Source organism: Ammospiza nelsoni, chromosome 10 (genome assembly GCF_027579445.1).
Source record: "Ammospiza nelsoni isolate bAmmNel1 chromosome 10, bAmmNel1.pri, whole genome shotgun sequence".
Taxonomy (NCBI): domain Eukaryota; kingdom Metazoa; phylum Chordata; class Aves; order Passeriformes; family Passerellidae; genus Ammospiza; species Ammospiza nelsoni.
Window position 1 is genome coordinate 8,322,516 of NC_080642.1, and position 18,581 is coordinate 8,341,096.

Genomic DNA, 18,581 nt, shown 5'->3' on the forward strand with positions numbered 1-18,581 from the left:
AACTGTAGTACTCAGAATGTGTTTGAAAAGTCTTTGGACATGTGCATATGGTTGAATGTCACATAACCCTTCAATAGCACTTGATAAACCTTGTCCTTCATGGTCCTGTTGGAAAGTCCATCTCTGCTGCCACGTGAAGACTGCCTGGCTTATGGATTAGTTAGTGATCATAGTGCTTTGTTATCGTTACAGGTATGTGACACCCAAGAACAAAGGATTAAACGCTATCATCTGAGTCTGGTCAAGCCAGGATTAGAGATGGCTGAGAACATCTGGTGCTTGTCTCCTGTATGTGGCACCAAATAGCTTTGCTTTGGGTCTGTGAACACCTTGGGATTGCTTTGGCTCCTGTGTTCCAGCTGTTTCTTGCTGTATTTGGGTTGTGTGGCAAGGTTTTGATAGCAGGGGATTACAGGGGTGGCTTCTGTGAGAAGCTGCTGGAGGCTTCTCTTATGTCTGACAGAGCCAATGCCAGTCAGTTCCAAGATGGATCCAGTTCTGGCTAAGACTGAGTCCATCAGTGCTGGTGGTAGTGCCTCTGGGATAACATAGTGGTGAAGGAAAAGAAAAAGGAACTGGGAAAGAACAGGAGAGAGAAGAGAGAGAATATGTGAGAAAAACAGCTATGCAAATCCCACGGCCTGTGAAGGTGTGGGAGGAACTGCTGTGGGTGAGGAGTAGAGATTTTCCTGCAGCCTGTGGAGCAGACCATGGTGAGGCAGCTGTGTCCCTACAACCCCTGGAGGTCACTGGTGCAGCAGGGATTCACCTGCAGCTCATGGAGGACCCCACACCGGAGCAGGTGGATGCCCAGTGGAGGCTGTGACCCTCTGGAAGCCTGGGCTGGAGCAGGTTTTCTGGCAGGACTTGTGAGGGCACCAATGCTGGAGCAGTTTGTTCCTAAAGGACTGCACATCATGGAAAGGACCTACACTGGAGCAGTTCATGAAGGACTGCCTCCAGTGGGAGGGATCCCTGGCTGGAGCAAGGAAGAGTGCAGGGAGTCCTTATCCTGAGGGAAAAGGAGGGGTAGGAGCAACATGTGATGAGCTGACTGCAACTCCCATTCCCATCCTCCTGAACCAGCTGAGGGAGAAGGTAGAGAAAATCAGAAGTAAATTGAAGCCTGGGAAAAAGGTGTTTTAAAGTTTTTACTTTATTTCTCATTCTCTTACTTTGTTTTGATTAGTAATAAGCCAATTTCCCCAAGTCCAGTCAGTTTCACCTGTGATGATATTTGGTGAGTGAACTCTCAAGCCTTACCTTGACCCATGAGTTTTCTGTTATATTTTCTCTCCCCTGTCTGGCTGATGAGAGCAGTGACAGAGCAGCTTTAGTGGATACCTGGCAGCCAGCCAGGGCAAACTCACCACACTTGCTACAAGTTTTGATTAAAGAAATTGCACTTTAGAGACTGTGGATAAACTAAACCAGAAATAAGTTTGTTCATACATGATAACTTTTAAAAATTAGTCAATCTTCACTCAGTCACAATGGGTCCTCATTTTGTTTCTTTTTCTTCAGTGTGGCCTTTGCACTGTGTTTCACTTTATGCCATTAAAAAGCTGTTTGGATGATCAAGTTACTAACTTTTTTGAGATTAATCCCATGTTCTTGCTGATGACATGGCTGTTCTGAACCAGCTTGCTGGTCCCCGGACAGTCTGAAGGGACTTGACCTTGATGGGGGCTGGAGTATAGAGAGGCACCACTGTTCTTTCTCCCTGCTCCTCCCCACTCAGTTTCCAGTGAAGAAGGTTCAGCAATAAAGAAAACATTTACATGAAAGAGTTATTACATGCATCTGCTTTTCTCTTCCCCTGAGAGCAATTATGAACTATTTGAGAAGGGCTGTCCTTGACTGCAATATTTCTGTGTATCACCACCAGCAGCTGTAGCAATGGAAGCACCTGTGCAGGCCACCCTGCAGTGAGACAGCAAGTCATTAACTGTTCTCAGACCCCTTCTAGATAACAGTGCTAACCCAAACACCATTAGTCAATTTATGCCAGAGTTTGCTTTGTGGATGTTTAATACTTAAATAGTTTAGTTTCAGAGTTTAATATAATTTCTAGTTCAATATCCAATAGCTAATTATGTGTAGTGAAAAAAAAAAAAAAAAAAACAAAAAACAAAACCGGCAACTGTGTCAAGAAAAAAATGCTTGCATTTTTATTTTCTATAAATCTGTATAAAGCATGAATGTAGTGTCATGGATTACTTTTTTATGGAAAACAGTCAAATTTCCTCTAGGTCAGATTCCTTGGAGAAGTACATTATAATTACGAATTATGAAAAAAAATATTATAGATGGTAATTTGCATTCTTAGAGAATTTTCCTTTGTGTTAGAAGTGAAAGAACATTGTTTTCTGAGGACATTTTTACCCATTATGTGAGGGACTCAGAATTTTGAACCTTTCAGTTACAGTGGAGCTTGAGGTAGCCATGATGAAGATGTAGGTTGAAATACTTAATGAATATTTTCAGTGATTCTCCTTCCTAGATACAGAATGCTTTTCCCACTTCTCCATCTGCTGTTTTCATTGACTGTAGGACTGTGGTTGCCCCTGAAATTATTGAGCCTGGAACATCTTTCTCTGAGGTCATATAGGAGAATTTTCTGTTACAAAGCTATGAGGAAATAAAGGCAAAATTTTTGGAAGGTCAAGTTTGGGTTTTCCGGGGCATGATTTTGATTGTGTAGGGTGATCTGGAAAACCTGGAAATTCTGCCATCTCCTTTAGTTTTGAGCCAGTGCTGGAAAAATGAAGGTTGCATTGGGATAGTTTAGAAAAGTTTGCAGTGGGAGGTGTGAGAGAATCCTGCTGATTTAGAACTGGGATGCGATAGAAAGCTCCTGTTACATGGCAGGGAAAGTACTTCCCTGATATGCTTGTCTTGTTGTGATGATGTCTGTAATGGTGATGAGGAGGGTGTCCTGGAGGAGGGGGACAGGGTGGTCCATGATGGTGAGGAGGGTGGTGGTGACCTGGTCCATGAGGTGGGGGACAAGGTGGTCCATGGTGGTGAGGAGGGTGGTGGTGACCTGGTCCATGAGGAGGGGGACAGGGTGGTCCATGATGGTGAGGAGGGTGGTGGTGACCTGGTCCATGAGGAGGGGGACAGGGTGGTCCATGATGGTGAGGAGGATGGTCGTGATCTGGTCCATGAGGTGGGGGACAAGGTGGTCCATGGTGGTGAGGAGGGTGGTGGTGACCTGGTCCATGAGGAGGGGGACAGGATGGTCCATGGTGGTGAGGAGGGTGGTCATGGTCTGGTCCATGAGGAGGTAGAGTAGGATGATGATCTGGTTCATCATGGGGAGGAGGGGGAGAAGAAAGTTCTTTGTTGCTGTCTTCATCTTCCTTGCTGGATTTGGGGTTATGCTCAGGGTCTTCAGGTCTGGACTGAGAAGAGGGGGGACATTCATGTCTGTGGTGATGCTTATGGTGATGTCTGTGACCAAAATGATGATGTCTGTGTGGATGTCCCAAGGCTGAATGTCTCCCTCTTCGCCCACAGCCATGGTGCTGTTTATAAAAACACCAAGGAGGAAGCATTAATCAGGTGTTGATAGGGCAGAAGAAATTGATGAGAAAGAGAGAGATGAGAGTTAGCAGGTTTGCATTCGTAGCTCTTATGATCTTTAAGGAAAAAATACATATTTTTTTCAAGATGGAGGAGAAGGAATAGATAATAAAATGCCAAGTTACTGAAAATTTGCTGGAAGCACTACACCATGTTGAAATTATATAAACAGCTGAGAAGTATTTGTGATAGATCAAAACAAATCCACACTGGAGTAGCTGTTGTGATATGAACTGGAATACCAGATATGATAAAGATCATCTCCCCTCTCCTTGCTTTCTAAAATTCCCTTGAACTTTTTTGCCAATCTCTACTCACTGATACTTAGTCAAGTGACTAAACTGAGAGAAGACACACTTGAAAGGAGTGGTAGGGACAGCTCAATTCTGATTCATCCTTTGACTGACCTGGGACTTGCAGGTCAGTCTGTCCTGACATGTTGTATCACATCCAGGCAATAGAAAATTTGCATAAATGTTACAATCATCTGCCAGTGTGGACTAAGCAAGATTGCTGCAACCTGCATGAGGATACAGCAGAGATGTGTCCATAACTGAGTACATACCCAGGGATGGTAGATTTCACAGCTTATATCTGTTCCATCAGCTTCATCTGCATCACTGATAACTCTTGCCTTGCAGAATCCAGTGTGCTAAGCAAAAGACAAGGAAAAAAACCCACAATGTGCATCTGGGTTCTTGTGATGGAATTAATACAAACTACTGAATGTTCAACATTTTGCAAGTTAGGCTATTCCTTTGACACTTAAGTATCTTCACATAAGATCCTGAGCCTTCCAACCAATGCTTGCTAGGGATTAATAATGATTAAAATAAGTGCTGGTTTTGAGGGTTCTTGACTGTGATGCGCTCTAGATGCACTTCACCATGTGCACCTAGGGGGCTACTACTCTGCATCTCACTTCCCTTTTGATGTCTAAGAAATTGGCCAGCCACTAATGCCTCCAGAATGAGTACTCTTGGGTGCCTGATTTTTCTTCCTTTTTTTTTCCTGCCTTTGCTTGTCAAACATCTGTTCCGATTGGAGTATAAAAAGCCAGAGAAGGTGATGGATGTAAATCATATAAACCAAAAGTTTTACATATTTTATTTTTTCCATGTTTTATTTCATTATTTCAATTTAGTTTCTGGGAAATAATTATTCTGAAATTATGAGATCTTGCCTAGCTGTTTCTTTGGTGTAGACTATAATAGTAATGGAAAAATGGGGTGAAGAGAACACTTCAATAGTTTTCTGAAGATGACCTTGAATTATTCCACTCTCCGTTCTTCTGCAGCAAAAAAAGCAACCCTGAGCTCATTTGGATTACATAAGACATATATTTTTTTCAGGATCTATGACTCATATTGGTGTAAAAGTTTTTATGGACAGAGCATGAATGATTTGCTAGGGATTGGCCACAATTTGAATCCAAAAGCTGGATACAACCTGAAAAACCCTAGGACTCTAACATGCCAGATTCCAATTACATTAAGATTTGAGAGTTCAGACTGTTTCCTTATAAAAGATAATGGAGCAGCTGTAAAATTAGGATCTGGGCTTGAACGTACTGGATTTTTAGTTTTGAGTTTGGGTGCATGCTTATAATAAACACTTGAAAATATATTGGTAGAATCTTCCTGGTACCGCCCTTTATATCAGTTCTTGTACTAAGACTTTACTTACAGCGTGCCAGTCATGCAGAAAATCACATTCCAGTGCCTGATCTGTTTCCTGCATAGATTTTGAACAGTTGGTCTCTTTTATAGAGAATCCTAAAATGTGACCTTCACGGGAGGCAGTCTGAAACCAAGAGGTCAAAGAAGAAGTGGTGACTAGGTGTATTTAAAGTCTTTTAATTTTCAGAGCAACCATACATCATCTTATTGTCAAAATCCCATCTACCTCATGCTTTTCTTACCTGTCCTGTTCAAATGTTCATGCACATACACATATTCAGCAAGGAAAACAGGTTAGATAATTTGTATATCACACCCTAACAGCTTCCAGGAATGCTTGCTTTAATTCTTTGTTTAATATGCGTATAAAATCTGTTACTTTTACAGCCTGTGTTTTTAGGAAGTAGTGTCTTCAGAGTCTTCTCCCTAAACTGAACTGCTGCTTCTGTGAAAGCAGAGAGATCTATTGAATGGCAACCACCCATTTCCAGTGTTGGGAGTGCATAGTGTTAAAGTGCTGATGTTAATTTGAAGTGAAATTCTGCCGGTTACTGTAAAAATGTTGCTTTCTTTGTTGTCAAGGGCATTAGTTATAGAGAAGGCCTTACTCCATATGAACATGGGAGAAAGCCTTTGTGATTCCATTAAAATCCATAAAGAGGTGTTTCATTTTAATTTCCAGCTATAGCAGTACTTTTATATCAAGTCTGTGTTGAAGGTGTCCTTAACATGTGTGCACATATGAGTTTCACTAGTTAAACTAAATTGGTTGAAAGTGCATGCACATACTTTATGGTATGGTTTTTTATTGTAATTCATAGTTTCTGAGTGTTAAAATACAGCAGTACAATGTAAAGTGTTGCTGTAGCTGAAGATGGTGAAGCAGGAAAACCAAGTGTTTGGGGAGAAACACATGAACCCAGGCAATGTGAAAACAATCCCTTTCTAAAAGGCAGTAGGGATACAATGTGCACAGGGCTCCAGTGTGGGACACTGTCAGGTTTCTAAGCGATATTAAAAGCTGCAGGGAGGTGGGTTTGGCATGCTATCATTTAGGCAGTTTCCAAGATAAACATGCATTATGGTGGGAGCCTTGGGACCTCATTACAGAGGCGTCCTGGGCTGACACATGTGTTGGCAGAATGATCCCATGCTGTTTAAGTATCTACCATGCCTCCAGTATCTACCAACAAGAAATTTTGTTATAAATATACTTCAAATCACCCAAAGGATAAGTCTTCATGTTGACTTCACTTAGATATGGAGATATTTAGCAGACCCAGAGGTTCTTCAAGAGTTACAGCACAAATTCACCTCCCTTCCTCAGAGTGCTGCTTTGCTCTGCAGCAAGAGTCAAAATGATGCTGAGCATGTTCTACTGTTTGTTGTACCATGGGATAAATATTCTAAGAGTAAAAAATTATCTGTCTGCAACTGACAAAAGTGTGACTGTGATAATACCTGACTGTCCATCTTGAAGTCTGCTCAGTAGTAAATAAACCCATGTATGTCACGTATGTCAAAATTAAAAAATGTACACAAAGGAGGCCTTGAATTCTGAATGCCATCATACTGTCATAGTTCTTTAGCAAATGAGAAGTCCTTTTGCTTTCACACACCTAAATTAAAGTTGATAACAAGTCTTTGCTAAAGTAGGACCTTCAACTTAAATCTGATCCCACAAGGGTTTCAGTTCTGGTCCCATGGTCTTGGAGTTGCTCGCAAAATTGTGTCATTTCTAAGTAATTCTAGGAGAAAATGCCACTTACCATCTTTAAAACTCTTTCAACTTTGTCCACAGCAAAATTGTTTGTGTGGTTACCTTCACTGTTGAATTTCCTCAGGGCCTTTGCAGCAATATCTTTGTGTTCCTCAGTGACTTCTAAGGCTTCAAGTTTCACAGGACAATCTTTGCACTCTACTAAGTCAGGTGGAACTGTGAAAACAAATAATTGACTAATATTACGGTGGATCTTAATACTCTTGGGAGTGTGCCCATGCCTTAAATGGGAACTCATAATGTGAAACTTAAATGCAGCATTTCCTTGGAAGTGAAATACCTGTCCCTTGCTCCACAAATAAGGGTTTGTTCTGTAATGTGAAAAAAACCCAAACCCATGAAAATGAGTATTCTTATAAATCACCTTAGATTCTTACCACCCCAAATGTGCAGTCTTCCCAAATTTACATTTGTTCTGATGTTCATTATGATATTTTGGTGGACTGGAATGGTGATATCAGCTGACATCAATAAAGTCTGGTTTAGAGGAGTAGGGTAACCTTAATTCTATTACTCATTCTTAACATTCCATTTGAATTATCTAAAATATGAATTACAAGCAGATGAATGGATCTGTTATGGTTTCCATACACTGGTGGTGTACAGACTTTGGTACAAGGGCTGGTTTGAGGTATGCATTAGCTTACAGCAGTGGTTATTTTACCTGGACTTAATGTACAATTAAATCCATATAGTTGAGGTTTCTTCAGCAGATGGTTTGTATATGTGATAATCTTACATTGCCCAAAGTCCTGAGAGGAAAAAAGAATACATGATTATGATGTTATTTTCCCTGGATTTAATTGGATGTAGGCGATCATAGAAATTATACCTCCTTTTAATGTGCAGTACCTCTAAGAATAACAGATGTGGTCATTAATGGCATGTTTGATCAGGTACCACTCAAAATTTGTCTTCAGATAAAATGGGATCTCTCTGTACAAGAGCTTTTATTTTAATTCTCAGTTTGCATGATTGAGTAGACAATGGAAAACTGAAACAGCTTTCTTAGTCATCCTGATGCTTTTTTAGAGTAGGATAAGGCAAGATGACAGGGAAACTTAGAATGCCATGTTACACAAATATTGGTCAAAAGTGGATGGACCTTTTCATCAATTCCTTTTTGCCAATAAAAAAAAAAAAAAGAATAAATGCTTTCTCTTCCCTGCTCCTGGCCCTTCTTCTTTCTCCTTTGTCATAGTATCACAACTCCTATTTAAAAAAAGTTTTGGACTGGGAGTTCTCATCACTGGAGTGCAAAAGAAAAGGCAAGTATTGCTGTATATCGTTCATGTAGTGACACTACCAATCTTTCCCACTGTCATACCACAAATGTTATGACAGAAAACTGACAAAATATACCACTGGTATTTCTGGCTCATATACCAGGAACATGCTTTAAAAATAATTTCTAGTGCCCTTTAGTTGTCAGCAAATTACCCTTAAAACATAAGTTCTGCCACAAGCAGTGGAATGTGGAGTACAGTTCCTTTGAGACAGCAAGTTAAATAAAGTTATACTTATTTGAAGATTCAATCCTTTCCCAAGCCTTTAGCATATGCTTAACATTCTAGAATTAGATAGAATTTGGTTTAGAAAGAGCCATATTAAAGCTCAGTGTTCACTGAGACACAAATTTCTGGGCAGTCCAGAGGAAGATCAAGTTAGTGCATTATTGGGATATGAGTAGGTGCAGATGCCATTGCTTGCCATTGGATAGGTGTCACTGTAGTCACAGGACTCCCAGTGTCTTCTGGATAAGACAGAGCATTCCGTTTCCAGCACATCCAAAGTTAGGTAGAGGACTGTTGAGTTTCCCTGGAAGAGAAGTGCAAGTAAAACAGAGTTTGTAGACAAGCAGTTTGATCTGAAATAAACTTTTTTTGAGGTCACTATATTTTATCTTTAGTGAAGCTCCTCCAGTTCTTTATTAAGGTTTTTCAGAGCTGTCAAGTATAGGAAATGTTTAGGCTGGAAGGGACCTTTGGAGGTCATCTTGCCAAGCCACTTTCTCAAGGCAAAGCTGAAACTGCATTCTGTGTACCACCAAGACAGACATTCCACAACATTTCTGGGCCATTCTAGTACTTCACCACTTTCTCCATGATTTAGTCTTATATGTAGTCAGAATTTCCCTTCCTGCAACTTACACTTGTTGCCTCTTATCCTGTTGTTGATAACCTGTGAGAAGTGTCTGTTGTTAATGTGACATTCATCAAGTAGGGAAAATGCCAGTGTTAAAAGGTTGCCATTCCCTATTTCTGATTTTCCCATAGAATGTACTGTTCTATTTGGACATCAGTTGTCTAGGCAGCCAATTCCGTATGTACATCCATTTCAAATTACCTTAGTGACCAGAGACTTTCAGAACTTTGCTTCCTGCTCAGTTTATTCAGGGAGTGATGCAACAAAACTTTAATAATCCCAATCAGAACCCTCAACTCTGAAACTATTCTAGTATGTTCTGTCTCCTGAGAAAATACGATTAGGAGAATTAAAATTTGAATTTGGATGGCAGTGTAATGGCATCTGGTGCTAAGAATTTTCTGTGGCCCACAGAAACCGTTTTGGAATGGATTATTTAAACTTTATTCAGCCCTTGTACGGACATTCAGAATAAACACATATGTATTTTATTTTGTCATTTAGATAAAAACATGCAAAGCCCTTCACTGTGAAGAAGTGTCCTTGGGCTTTATGAAATTCCATCCATTCAGATTCCCTTTTCAGTGTTTCTTTATAGATGAGACCTTGTTGAAGAATTGCTGCAGTCTAGTGTAATATTTTCACTAGAAAGAGTCCACCAATGTCATGTTAAACACTGGTTTTGCAATATTTGTATATCTTAGCATTGTGTATAATCTTAAAATAGGGGTTAAGTGTCTACATCCAAATACACAGAAAATTCCTCTGTTCATCTGCTCAATAGCTCTTTGAGGGAAATATGGTATCTTCTTAGTTGTTTTAAAAGCATTTTGCCCACTACAGTTCTACACAAGTCCAGAACTGTTTTGCTGTGGATACCTGAATGTCTTATGCTTCTAGAACTCCTGTGTAAACCCAGTAGAGATTTGGCTGGAATTCCTCTGCTTAGGTTTCTGAGGGGGCTGATATTATAAACCTGTTGCACACTATTGCATGGAAAAACAAAAATAATGTTTTGATCTTTTTTTTTAAATATATACATATTCTTAATATTATCTTGGCAATGGAAAAAAAAAATTCTTGTACAATTAAATTCTTGTGCAGGAGGTCACATCTGGTAGCTTTGGGTCTGAGAACATACAGAGACCTTATACAGAAAGGATTTTTTAGCAGTCAGATAGATAAAGTGTCTTTTCTATTCTTGTAGACACTGTGACAGCTGAAGAGGGGTGGCACACACATATCTGCATGGCAGCAGAATTCTTCAAGGACAGGAGACTTCAGGGTTTAAATCTCTTAATGCAGAAGAGATTCTTCCTAGCTGAAGCTCTTTAACTGCCTGACTACTGTGTACAACCCAATGGTATAACTTACTGCATTCTTGTCTTTGAAAAGCAAAAAAATCCATCAGGTTTTTTGCAGGTATAGCTGCTGAAGACCTGTGGCAACCTGGCCTTTGGGTCCCTTTCTGAATCTGTACTTGTCCTTACAGGCACTACTAAGCAGCTCCATCAAACACTAGCCTGTTTCTTCTGTTGCTATACTGAGATTTCTGTGATGGTGCATGTGTGCCTGGATACCAGTTTCATAATCAAGCAGCTGAAAGCTACCAGGTGGATTAGTAAATCTGCTTGTCCTTGATCTCTTTTATGTACTAGTCAAAGACATTTTTATTCTATTGCTTTTTCTGCTATTGATTTGTTTTGGCATTTCAGCAGTCATTGAGAAATGCTTATGTATCTTCTCTCGGAAAAAAAAAATGGAAATAGGAAGGAAATAGAAAATGACTGATAGGGATTCTCTATCCAGTCCCCCCCTGTTTTGCAGAGTAGCAACTTCTTTGACTTCCTCTGCCTTTTTCCCTTTCCACCAGTTTATTCAGCTATGTCTGAAATTAAGATAATAACAAAATACCAATCTTGCAGGATACATTGGTCTAATTAATGTTAGACATTCATGAAATAAAGAAAACTTCTGAATATAAATTTTGAGTATAACATCTGAAACCAGAGAGCAGACAGAGCAGATTAATTTCCAGAATTGTATAGAGCTGTTTAGAGCATCTCTTATGCAAACATCCTGCTGGCCAAGAGAAGAGAGGCCATTCAGCATTGTTTGAAATCAAGTTTACGTGCAGTAAATCATACACAAATGAATACTGAGGTAGTGTAAATCACAGCTGATTCATTGGATTACATCAACATTGTTCTAGTAAAAGCAATAAACATAAGCTCTTAATTACCTGGCTCATTATTTAAAAGTCACAGTCTTGTGTAAATCAGCCTTTAAGTTCATACTTACTAAATGTAGTTCATATGCATCAGCAACACGGAACAAACCGAATACGTAACCATCTCTGCGATGTCTGTTGACCAAATCCAGGGCCACTCCTGCATCTGTTTCAATGGTGCTACAGTCTGCAGGTGTAATGCTTATTTCATTTTGGGCATTAGAGCACTGCAGTAGTGTTAGAAAAAAAGCTGAAGCTAAAAGCAGCATTTTGTTTGCAGTGTGCGGTCACTTGTGCCCATGCCCTGATAAAGCCAGCCTGCTTTTAAATCAGAGCAGCCCTCCAAAGTTATAAATAAATGCTAAAAGGGCATGGTTTTATATAAGTTTAAGTGTCATGTCAGGCAGCCATTACCTTGACCCTGGATTAACATTTGCAAACAGCAAGTAAATGATTATATAGTGATTGATCAGATTTTGAAGAAAATAGGCTTTATAACCTCTCTGGACTACCCATCAAAGGGCCTGCTTATGAATCTTTATGCAGATGTTGTGCAATGGTGCTTTATCATGGAAAGAACTTACTTCTAACTGTGTTAGGCTGAGCCTGGCAGTAAGAAGGTCCAGTTTATGTGTGCAGATATTACACAATCTTGGTCTTCTGTTTACTATTAAAACAGTTGAACTGAAAATATGCTGAAATATTTGTGGTCAAATTATGGCTATATTCATATCCCTGTTTTTATAGATCCTTAACCACCAGGCAACTAGTGAAGGAGAAATAAGGAATTCACTCAGATGTGGAAAAGCTCAAGGTGCACTGCAGGCTGGTGGTCTGTAGCTGCTATGTGGGTACCTGCTACTCCTCCAGCTAAAGAAAATTTAGAGCAGATTTCTATCAGCTTTACATCGTTTCAGACTGGTGCTCAGAAAGGGACAGACTGGCTAATACTGTGTAATCTAGATGTGGCAAGAAGTTACATAAAGGTGCCTTTGCATTCTCAACCTGAGCAGTTTTGTGTGTGTTCTGGCTGTGGTAGCCTTCATAGACTTCTTTAGAGAATTGCTGGTAATTTTTCTTTTTGTATTTAATAAAATAATGCAGTGCCTAGTAAGATTTATACCTTTCAAGAATATGCCAATATCCTCTCCTAAGCAGAAAGGATGAGATGTTCTCTCATTGTATTCAAAATCTTTTATTCAGGATGGTTTAAGACATTCTTAAAAGGCAGTAATTGCTTGTCAGGGAGTGGCTGAAGATGGAGTACAAAATTTAAATGCTAAATAAGAAAATACAAAAATGCAAAGTGAGTCCAAAATGACAAGGTCAGACTCAGATGAGGAATTTTCCAAATCTAGGTTGATGTGAAGATTGGATTGGCTTCTCACAGAAAAAGTGCTGGCTGTAGAATTGACTTGGGGGCTGGAAGCTGGATGATCTTTAAGGTCCCTTCCAAATCAAAACATTCTATGATTCTATGACTTGGATTTACATGTTTGACCATGAAGAGGTTTTTTACTTATTTTTTTGAGAAACCTTCAGAAATACAGTGAATAATTATCCTTAACAATTACCTCATTTAATTAATCTTTATTTTTAAAAATTCCACCTCTTAACATGTCTGTTGTCTAAGAAACCATGCTTTAAAATGAACTGAGCTGAAGCAGTATATTTCATTTGTAGTTAGTTCAGGACACACTTAACAGTTCTCTGGTAATAGATAAGCTAAATGGAACATCTTACAATATTAGAAGCAGGGATACCAAAAACAATCATGAGTAAGTTTAAAATGGTCAAAAATATTCCCCCCACTTGTGGAATTTGTTGCCAGAGAAGGATCTGGATGCAGATACTGTCACTGGGGGCAGAAATTGCTTAGAAAAGTCCATGGGCAGCAGGTCCTGACCTGGGTACTAGAAAGACTCAGCAGAAGAGAATCCTTTAAAGTCCCTGGTAGAATGATTCTGGGTGCTGGAAAAGTACAAGGGGAATGCTTTGCAGAGAGGGGCAGGCCATGAGCTTCATCTAACCACAACTGTCTTTTTGGGACAGGTCATGACCTTCATCTAACCACAATTTTCTACTGGGAGAGATGGATACTGGGCTGGATGTACAACTGTTCTGATGAAATATATAATTTCTTTTGGCTTGATTTTACAATATTTCATTATAATTACTCAGAATCTCTTCCAGATAATGGTAAAAAAGCAGTGAAATAAATGTTGTGTAAATAATCAAAGACATTTGAAATATATCACATCATTTAAAAATAAAGTTCCTGTTATTGCTGTGTTCCAAATTGCACCCCAACTCATTTATTACAATACTTGTTAATTTTTTCAAATGGGCAGAGATACTGAAGAAAAGCATTGGATTAGATGATTTATAACATAATTTTCTCAGCTGTCTGTTGTTTGCAGATTGTTCCTTTTTTCCCTCCTCTGTTCTCTTCTTGTTCATTGTGACACTCATAATTTTTTTTTACCATAGCTTATGTATATTTTATGTATGAAATTGAAACAGTATGAATAAACAGTGGAAAATGTGCAATTCCTGCAAAATTGACTGCAGAAGTAAAGTAAGACTCTGTTTCCACTCTAGAGAGTTTTGTCCTTGATTTCTTTGGAAAAGAAAGATTCAACCCTTTTATTAAAGCATTGACAAGAACTCCAGGCACAGTAAGAGCAGTTAATTAAATATTGGTTGTACTTAAGTCAGAGTAATGTATTTTTATCACTTCTCCTTCAGTTTGATATCTTTTTAAAATCTTATTTTGTTTTTATATTTATTACTTTTAAGTTTTGTGTGTTGCTTTAATGAAGACATCTCTGTAAATAGATTGCTGAAAGGAATAGAAATATTTATCCAAACATGCCATTTCTCTTGCATAGTGTATCAAAACCTCGTTTATGACTTTTACCAAGGCTTGACTTGCAACAGTAAGAGGTGATCCACGTTCAGACTTTAAGGATATGGTAATAAACATCCATCCTAAACCTCTCCAGAGCTCTGGGAGAACACATCAAAGAGGCTTATCTTCCCCTCTTGAAAAACAGTGTATGAAATGTGCAATAAATATAACTTTAAACTAGAGGGATAGGAAAAGGAGAGCTGACACATAAAGGAGATGATATGCAATAGCCAATTCCTCCTTTCCTAAAGTACAGCTGTAATTATTTACAGATATCCCTGGCTTCTTGGGAGTACAGCTGCTCTGAGCAGACTGTTCTCTGCCTTCTGCAGCAGTGCTTCACACCCAGGCTGGTGTCACCACATGGCACAGCTCTGTCACCTATGCAGGCAGCAAAGCCTTTCCCATCTCGTACTGTGCTGCTCTGCAGCCACTCCTGCTCCCAAGCCAGAGCCCAGCTAACACAGACATGTGGCTCTGGCTGCTTAGAGGTGAATTCTAGGCTGGCTTCTGTTTTTCTTCAGTCTGAAATTCCCCAGAGCTTCAGGCCTTATTTGTCTTGATGCAAAAACCAAAAAAGATTTGCAGTTCTTGGGGTGGCTCTGCACTTAACAGGAATGCCCCCAAGTAGGACAGAAAAATATGTAAATGTGACATGTCTTATTTTTGTCTGCTGGGTGTAAACAGGATGCCTCCAATGCAAATGCAATGTTAGACAAATTTGCTTTGGTTATGGTTTTCAGAGTAGCAGCTCCAGCTCCAGTTCCCCCTCTCTGCAGCTTATTTTCTAAGCCTGCCAGCTTTTTTTTCTTTACCAGTCACCAGTTTTTTGTCAAACTTGTAGAAGTTCCATCACCTTGTCTATCAAATTTCACTCAAAGAGACCTTAAGTTCAAAAGCTACTTGGAGGAGACAAACTGTCAAGTGAGCAGGTTGACAATGTAGTTACAGAAGTCTTGTTGCTTAGGAGGCCTCAAGGACTAATACAGGGGATAAAAAGGGTGTCAGTATTCCTTGTCTTGTCCTCAGTGTCTTTGGCTCCAAATTGCTTTTCAGAAAAAAGCAGTCTAATTGTAAATTGATGACTGTAAGGATAAGTTGAAAGACTGACCTTTTTGCAGAGGGGCTTGAGAGGCTGGGGGAAAAGGTGAGGTTAAGAATCTGATGTTAAGAATAGTCAGAGGGAGTTCTACATCTCAGATGCAGAAGAAAATGCTTAACTATGAAGTGTGTGCAATAGGTAGGTTCTGAAGTCACACAAATAAATTTTATACTTAGTTTATTTTATAAAAACCTTGTTTTTAAAACTCTTCTTAAGAACTTTGATGTCTGGATCTTGCTTTTAAAAATCTTCTGTTTCCTTTGAATATTACTGTTCCTGTTTTTGTACATGGTGCCTCACTATATTCAGAGGTGAAGGCTTGAAAGTATCAGATAAAAATGTCAACATTCCTGGAGGTTATTGACCATCATTTATCTATGCCTGAATAAAAAATGTTGTTCATGTGAAATTGGAATGTTTGCTCAAACAAGCATCAGACCACATTTTAGGCCACATATTGCCCAGCTAAGTTATTGATGGATGGTATTATATCATAAGATCAATAAGTGTTGAAAAACTGTAAAACAAAATCGAAAAGTGAATTGGGAATGGTCTGCCCAAATCCATCTGCTTCTCACCTCCAGTACTGGATGAAGGCTTCTTTGTGTCACTGGCCTGTTCTCTGCAGGACAAGGACAAGCAGCACGTAACAGTTCAGAGCCTGGCAGGAGGTGAGGGGCACCTGGGGTGTGGCTGGAGGGACACAGGGTGTGTTACTGCCCAGCTGCTTTGCTCACACTGCCTGCAAGCTGAGGCCAGGAGATGGAGAGGTTCAGCACAACCTGGGCACGTTTTTAAGAGGATTTCCTGCAGTCCTGTCTCAAGTCACTGTGTGGAGACAAGCTGCCCATGTGGGTGCGCTGGAGGGAGAATGCTGCAGTGCTGGCCCACTCACAGATTGGCATAAAGGTGCTGAATCAGCAGCAGGGTTTGAAGTCCTGATGAATAAATGCTACCAGCTGTTAATAATATCAATGCCATATGGAGTGCTGCAGTATCCAGGTATGTCCTGAGGACAAAGGAAACACAGAAACTGTACAACCTCAGACTCCTTCTTGTAATTCAAGAATTTAATCTTGGACATGAGTACCAGGACTCTATTATGGTAACACTGGTGGTGGGTCAGGTGACACTGAAACTGGGGATGGACTCTGTGCTGGAGTGGCCACAGCAAATAAAGGAAATGTTCGTGACTCTGCACTGGCCACTGGTGCTTTGCTGATCTGTACTGGAGGTACAGTTATTGCTCAAATAAACACCCCTTCTTCTGTTTATTTTTAAATCAGAGAAGTCTTTGAACCCAAATCCCAAATCCAAGTTAGGGAAATTATTGATTCAAGTGTCATTTCTGAGCCTCATCTGCAGAGCAGGCTACACAGTATCCAAATGGAATGCTCAAAACTGGGCATCCAGACTTTCCAGTTTCCCCTGCTTATGTTCACACCAACTCCATTCATCTCCATTCACTGTGGCTGTTCAATTTACTGTTGTAAGGAGCCATAGTTAAGAAAAATAACTGAGTGAAACGGGGTATTTGTGTCTGTGGCTAGCAGTTAATGAAGCTGATTTCTTCCCCAATGCTCCTTTAGGGGAAGAATCTGGTTGTGTATGTTGATAAAAGTCTCAGTAATGTCATTAAACTGATGGAGCCACAGTGAGAATAGAATCAACATGCAAACAGTTACTATAAAGGACCGTGCAGCAGAAGTGAAAAGTGTGGTGATTAACTGAAAAGAGGAGCAGACCCAGTGTTTTGAAGATCCCTGAAGTGTGACAGGCTGTTGCCCCAGTGCTCTGTTCCCTGGCTCACTGAAGGCAGCCATGGGTGCTCTGTGTGAGTGCCTGGGATCCCAGACTGGGGCATGTGGCAGATCAGCAGTTCCTGTCCAGGGAAGGAGAACACACTGGCTGTGTTAGAGAAACCTGAGCTGGCAAAGGTGAAACTTCCCGAGGGAAAAACAAGACGAAGTAATTGGATGACTTGATGAAAAAGGGAATGCTGACATAGCCTAGAGCTCCTACTGCTAGTTAGCATTTGAATTTTAGGATTTTTCAAGAGCTATCTGATTTTGAAAGTTTTTCTACTCTGAAATGAATGAAACCAAAATATATTGAAATTTCTCATAATGTAGAATTAAAGTGGAATTATATTTGGCTCAGCTGATATGTTTCACACATCTGTTTTTAGCTTATTTTAATCTTTGAAGCAATTAAATTACTTCTTTATATCAAATTTATGTTTGTAAGAGTTTTGCAGACTGAAAATGCAAACACAGTTTCTGTGAATAAAATTCTAAAAATTTCAGTATTATTTTGTCCCCACTCAAAATAAAATAATACTTTATATTTTATTTATAATAGTAAAATAATACATTTTAATCAACTTGCATAATGCCAGGATACTTTGACAAAACCATAGTTCTTTGTTGGAAGGCTCTTTAAATGTAGAAATTATCCAGGATCTCTAGGGATGATACAGCTCATAAAAGCTTGAAACAATATTTTATTGATTTTGTTTTGAAGAAATGGTCTTACAGATCTGGTGGCAACTGGAAAAAGGCTTTATGGTCTCATACAAACCCCTTAATTATTGCAAATTTCAGTGTACTCCTGGCCACAGATGACATTTCTTTCCTATGTTCATTCTTTTTCTTCTTGTCTTCTCATTTATTTATGTTTGTTTTTGTCAGTACAATTACCATGTCTGACTTTAGTGAAATTGATTTTTCTTGGCTGCATGCTGTCGAGTGTCCCTGTGGCTTTTATTATAAAGCAGTTAATATGACCTATCTCAAGAAAGAATCAGGCTGATTTTTTTAAACCATTGTTTTTCCTGCACAGCAGCATCACTAGAGCATAACAATCTCAACAGCCTGGGTTTGATTCTTCACCAGCCAGAATTGTGTGCAGAGGCTTTACATGTGGGTAGCTCTTCCACATGCTTTAAGTGAGGTATGAAGCATTAAGAAAAAAATAATCTTTCTTGAGGTTTTCTACGGGAAATACTAAATAGGCTAGGCTCTTCACATTATAATTAAGTTTACCCACAAAATAGCAAAACCTCACTAGCTTTTAACGCTACCCATTGCTGCAGGGCTGTTCCCTGTCCATGCCCTGTTCTATGCTGTGGCCCTCTCAGGCCCCGA

At 39.6% G+C, this 18,581-nt stretch overlaps 1 protein-coding gene across 5 annotated transcripts; it reads right to left on the reverse strand.

Annotated features, from left to right (window-relative positions):
* Nucleotides 1-2,148: 2,148 nt before the first annotated feature.
* On the reverse strand, nt 2,149-11,750 carry HRG (histidine rich glycoprotein). 5 transcript variants are annotated; one of them, XM_059479740.1, is made up of 8 exons: nt 11,494-11,750; nt 8,758-8,865; nt 7,712-7,799; nt 7,037-7,203; nt 5,275-5,391; nt 4,154-4,240; nt 3,185-3,530; nt 2,149-3,070 (listed from the first exon to the last, which is right to left on the reverse strand). In XM_059479740.1, the coding sequence occupies exons 1-8, from the start codon at nt 11,689-11,691 to the stop codon at nt 2,604-2,606; spliced, it is 1,578 nt and encodes a 525-aa protein (XP_059335723.1). In that variant the 5' UTR covers nt 11,692-11,750; the 3' UTR covers nt 2,149-2,603. The 5 variants fall into 5 exon arrangements, with proteins under 5 accessions (XP_059335723.1, XP_059335721.1, XP_059335722.1 ...); XM_059479738.1 differs by having other exon boundaries at nt 2,149-3,127; XM_059479739.1 differs by having other exon boundaries at nt 2,149-2,989; nt 3,104-3,530.
* Nucleotides 11,751-18,581: the final 6,831 nt, after the last annotated feature.

Coding starts and splice junctions, on each gene's coding strand:
- HRG (XM_059479736.1), bottom strand. CDS start 11,691: ATGCTGCTTTTAGCTTCAGCTTTTTTTCTAACACTACTGCAGTGCTCT. Junction 5,392..7,036: donor TTGAAAGAGTTTTAAAGATG/GTAAGTGGCATT, acceptor TCTTGGTTTCAG/ACTGCCTCCCGTGAAGGTCA. Junction 4,241..5,274: donor TTCTGCATGACTGGCACGCT/GTAAGTAAAGTC, acceptor TCTTTTGCTTAG/CACACTGGATTCTGCAAGGC.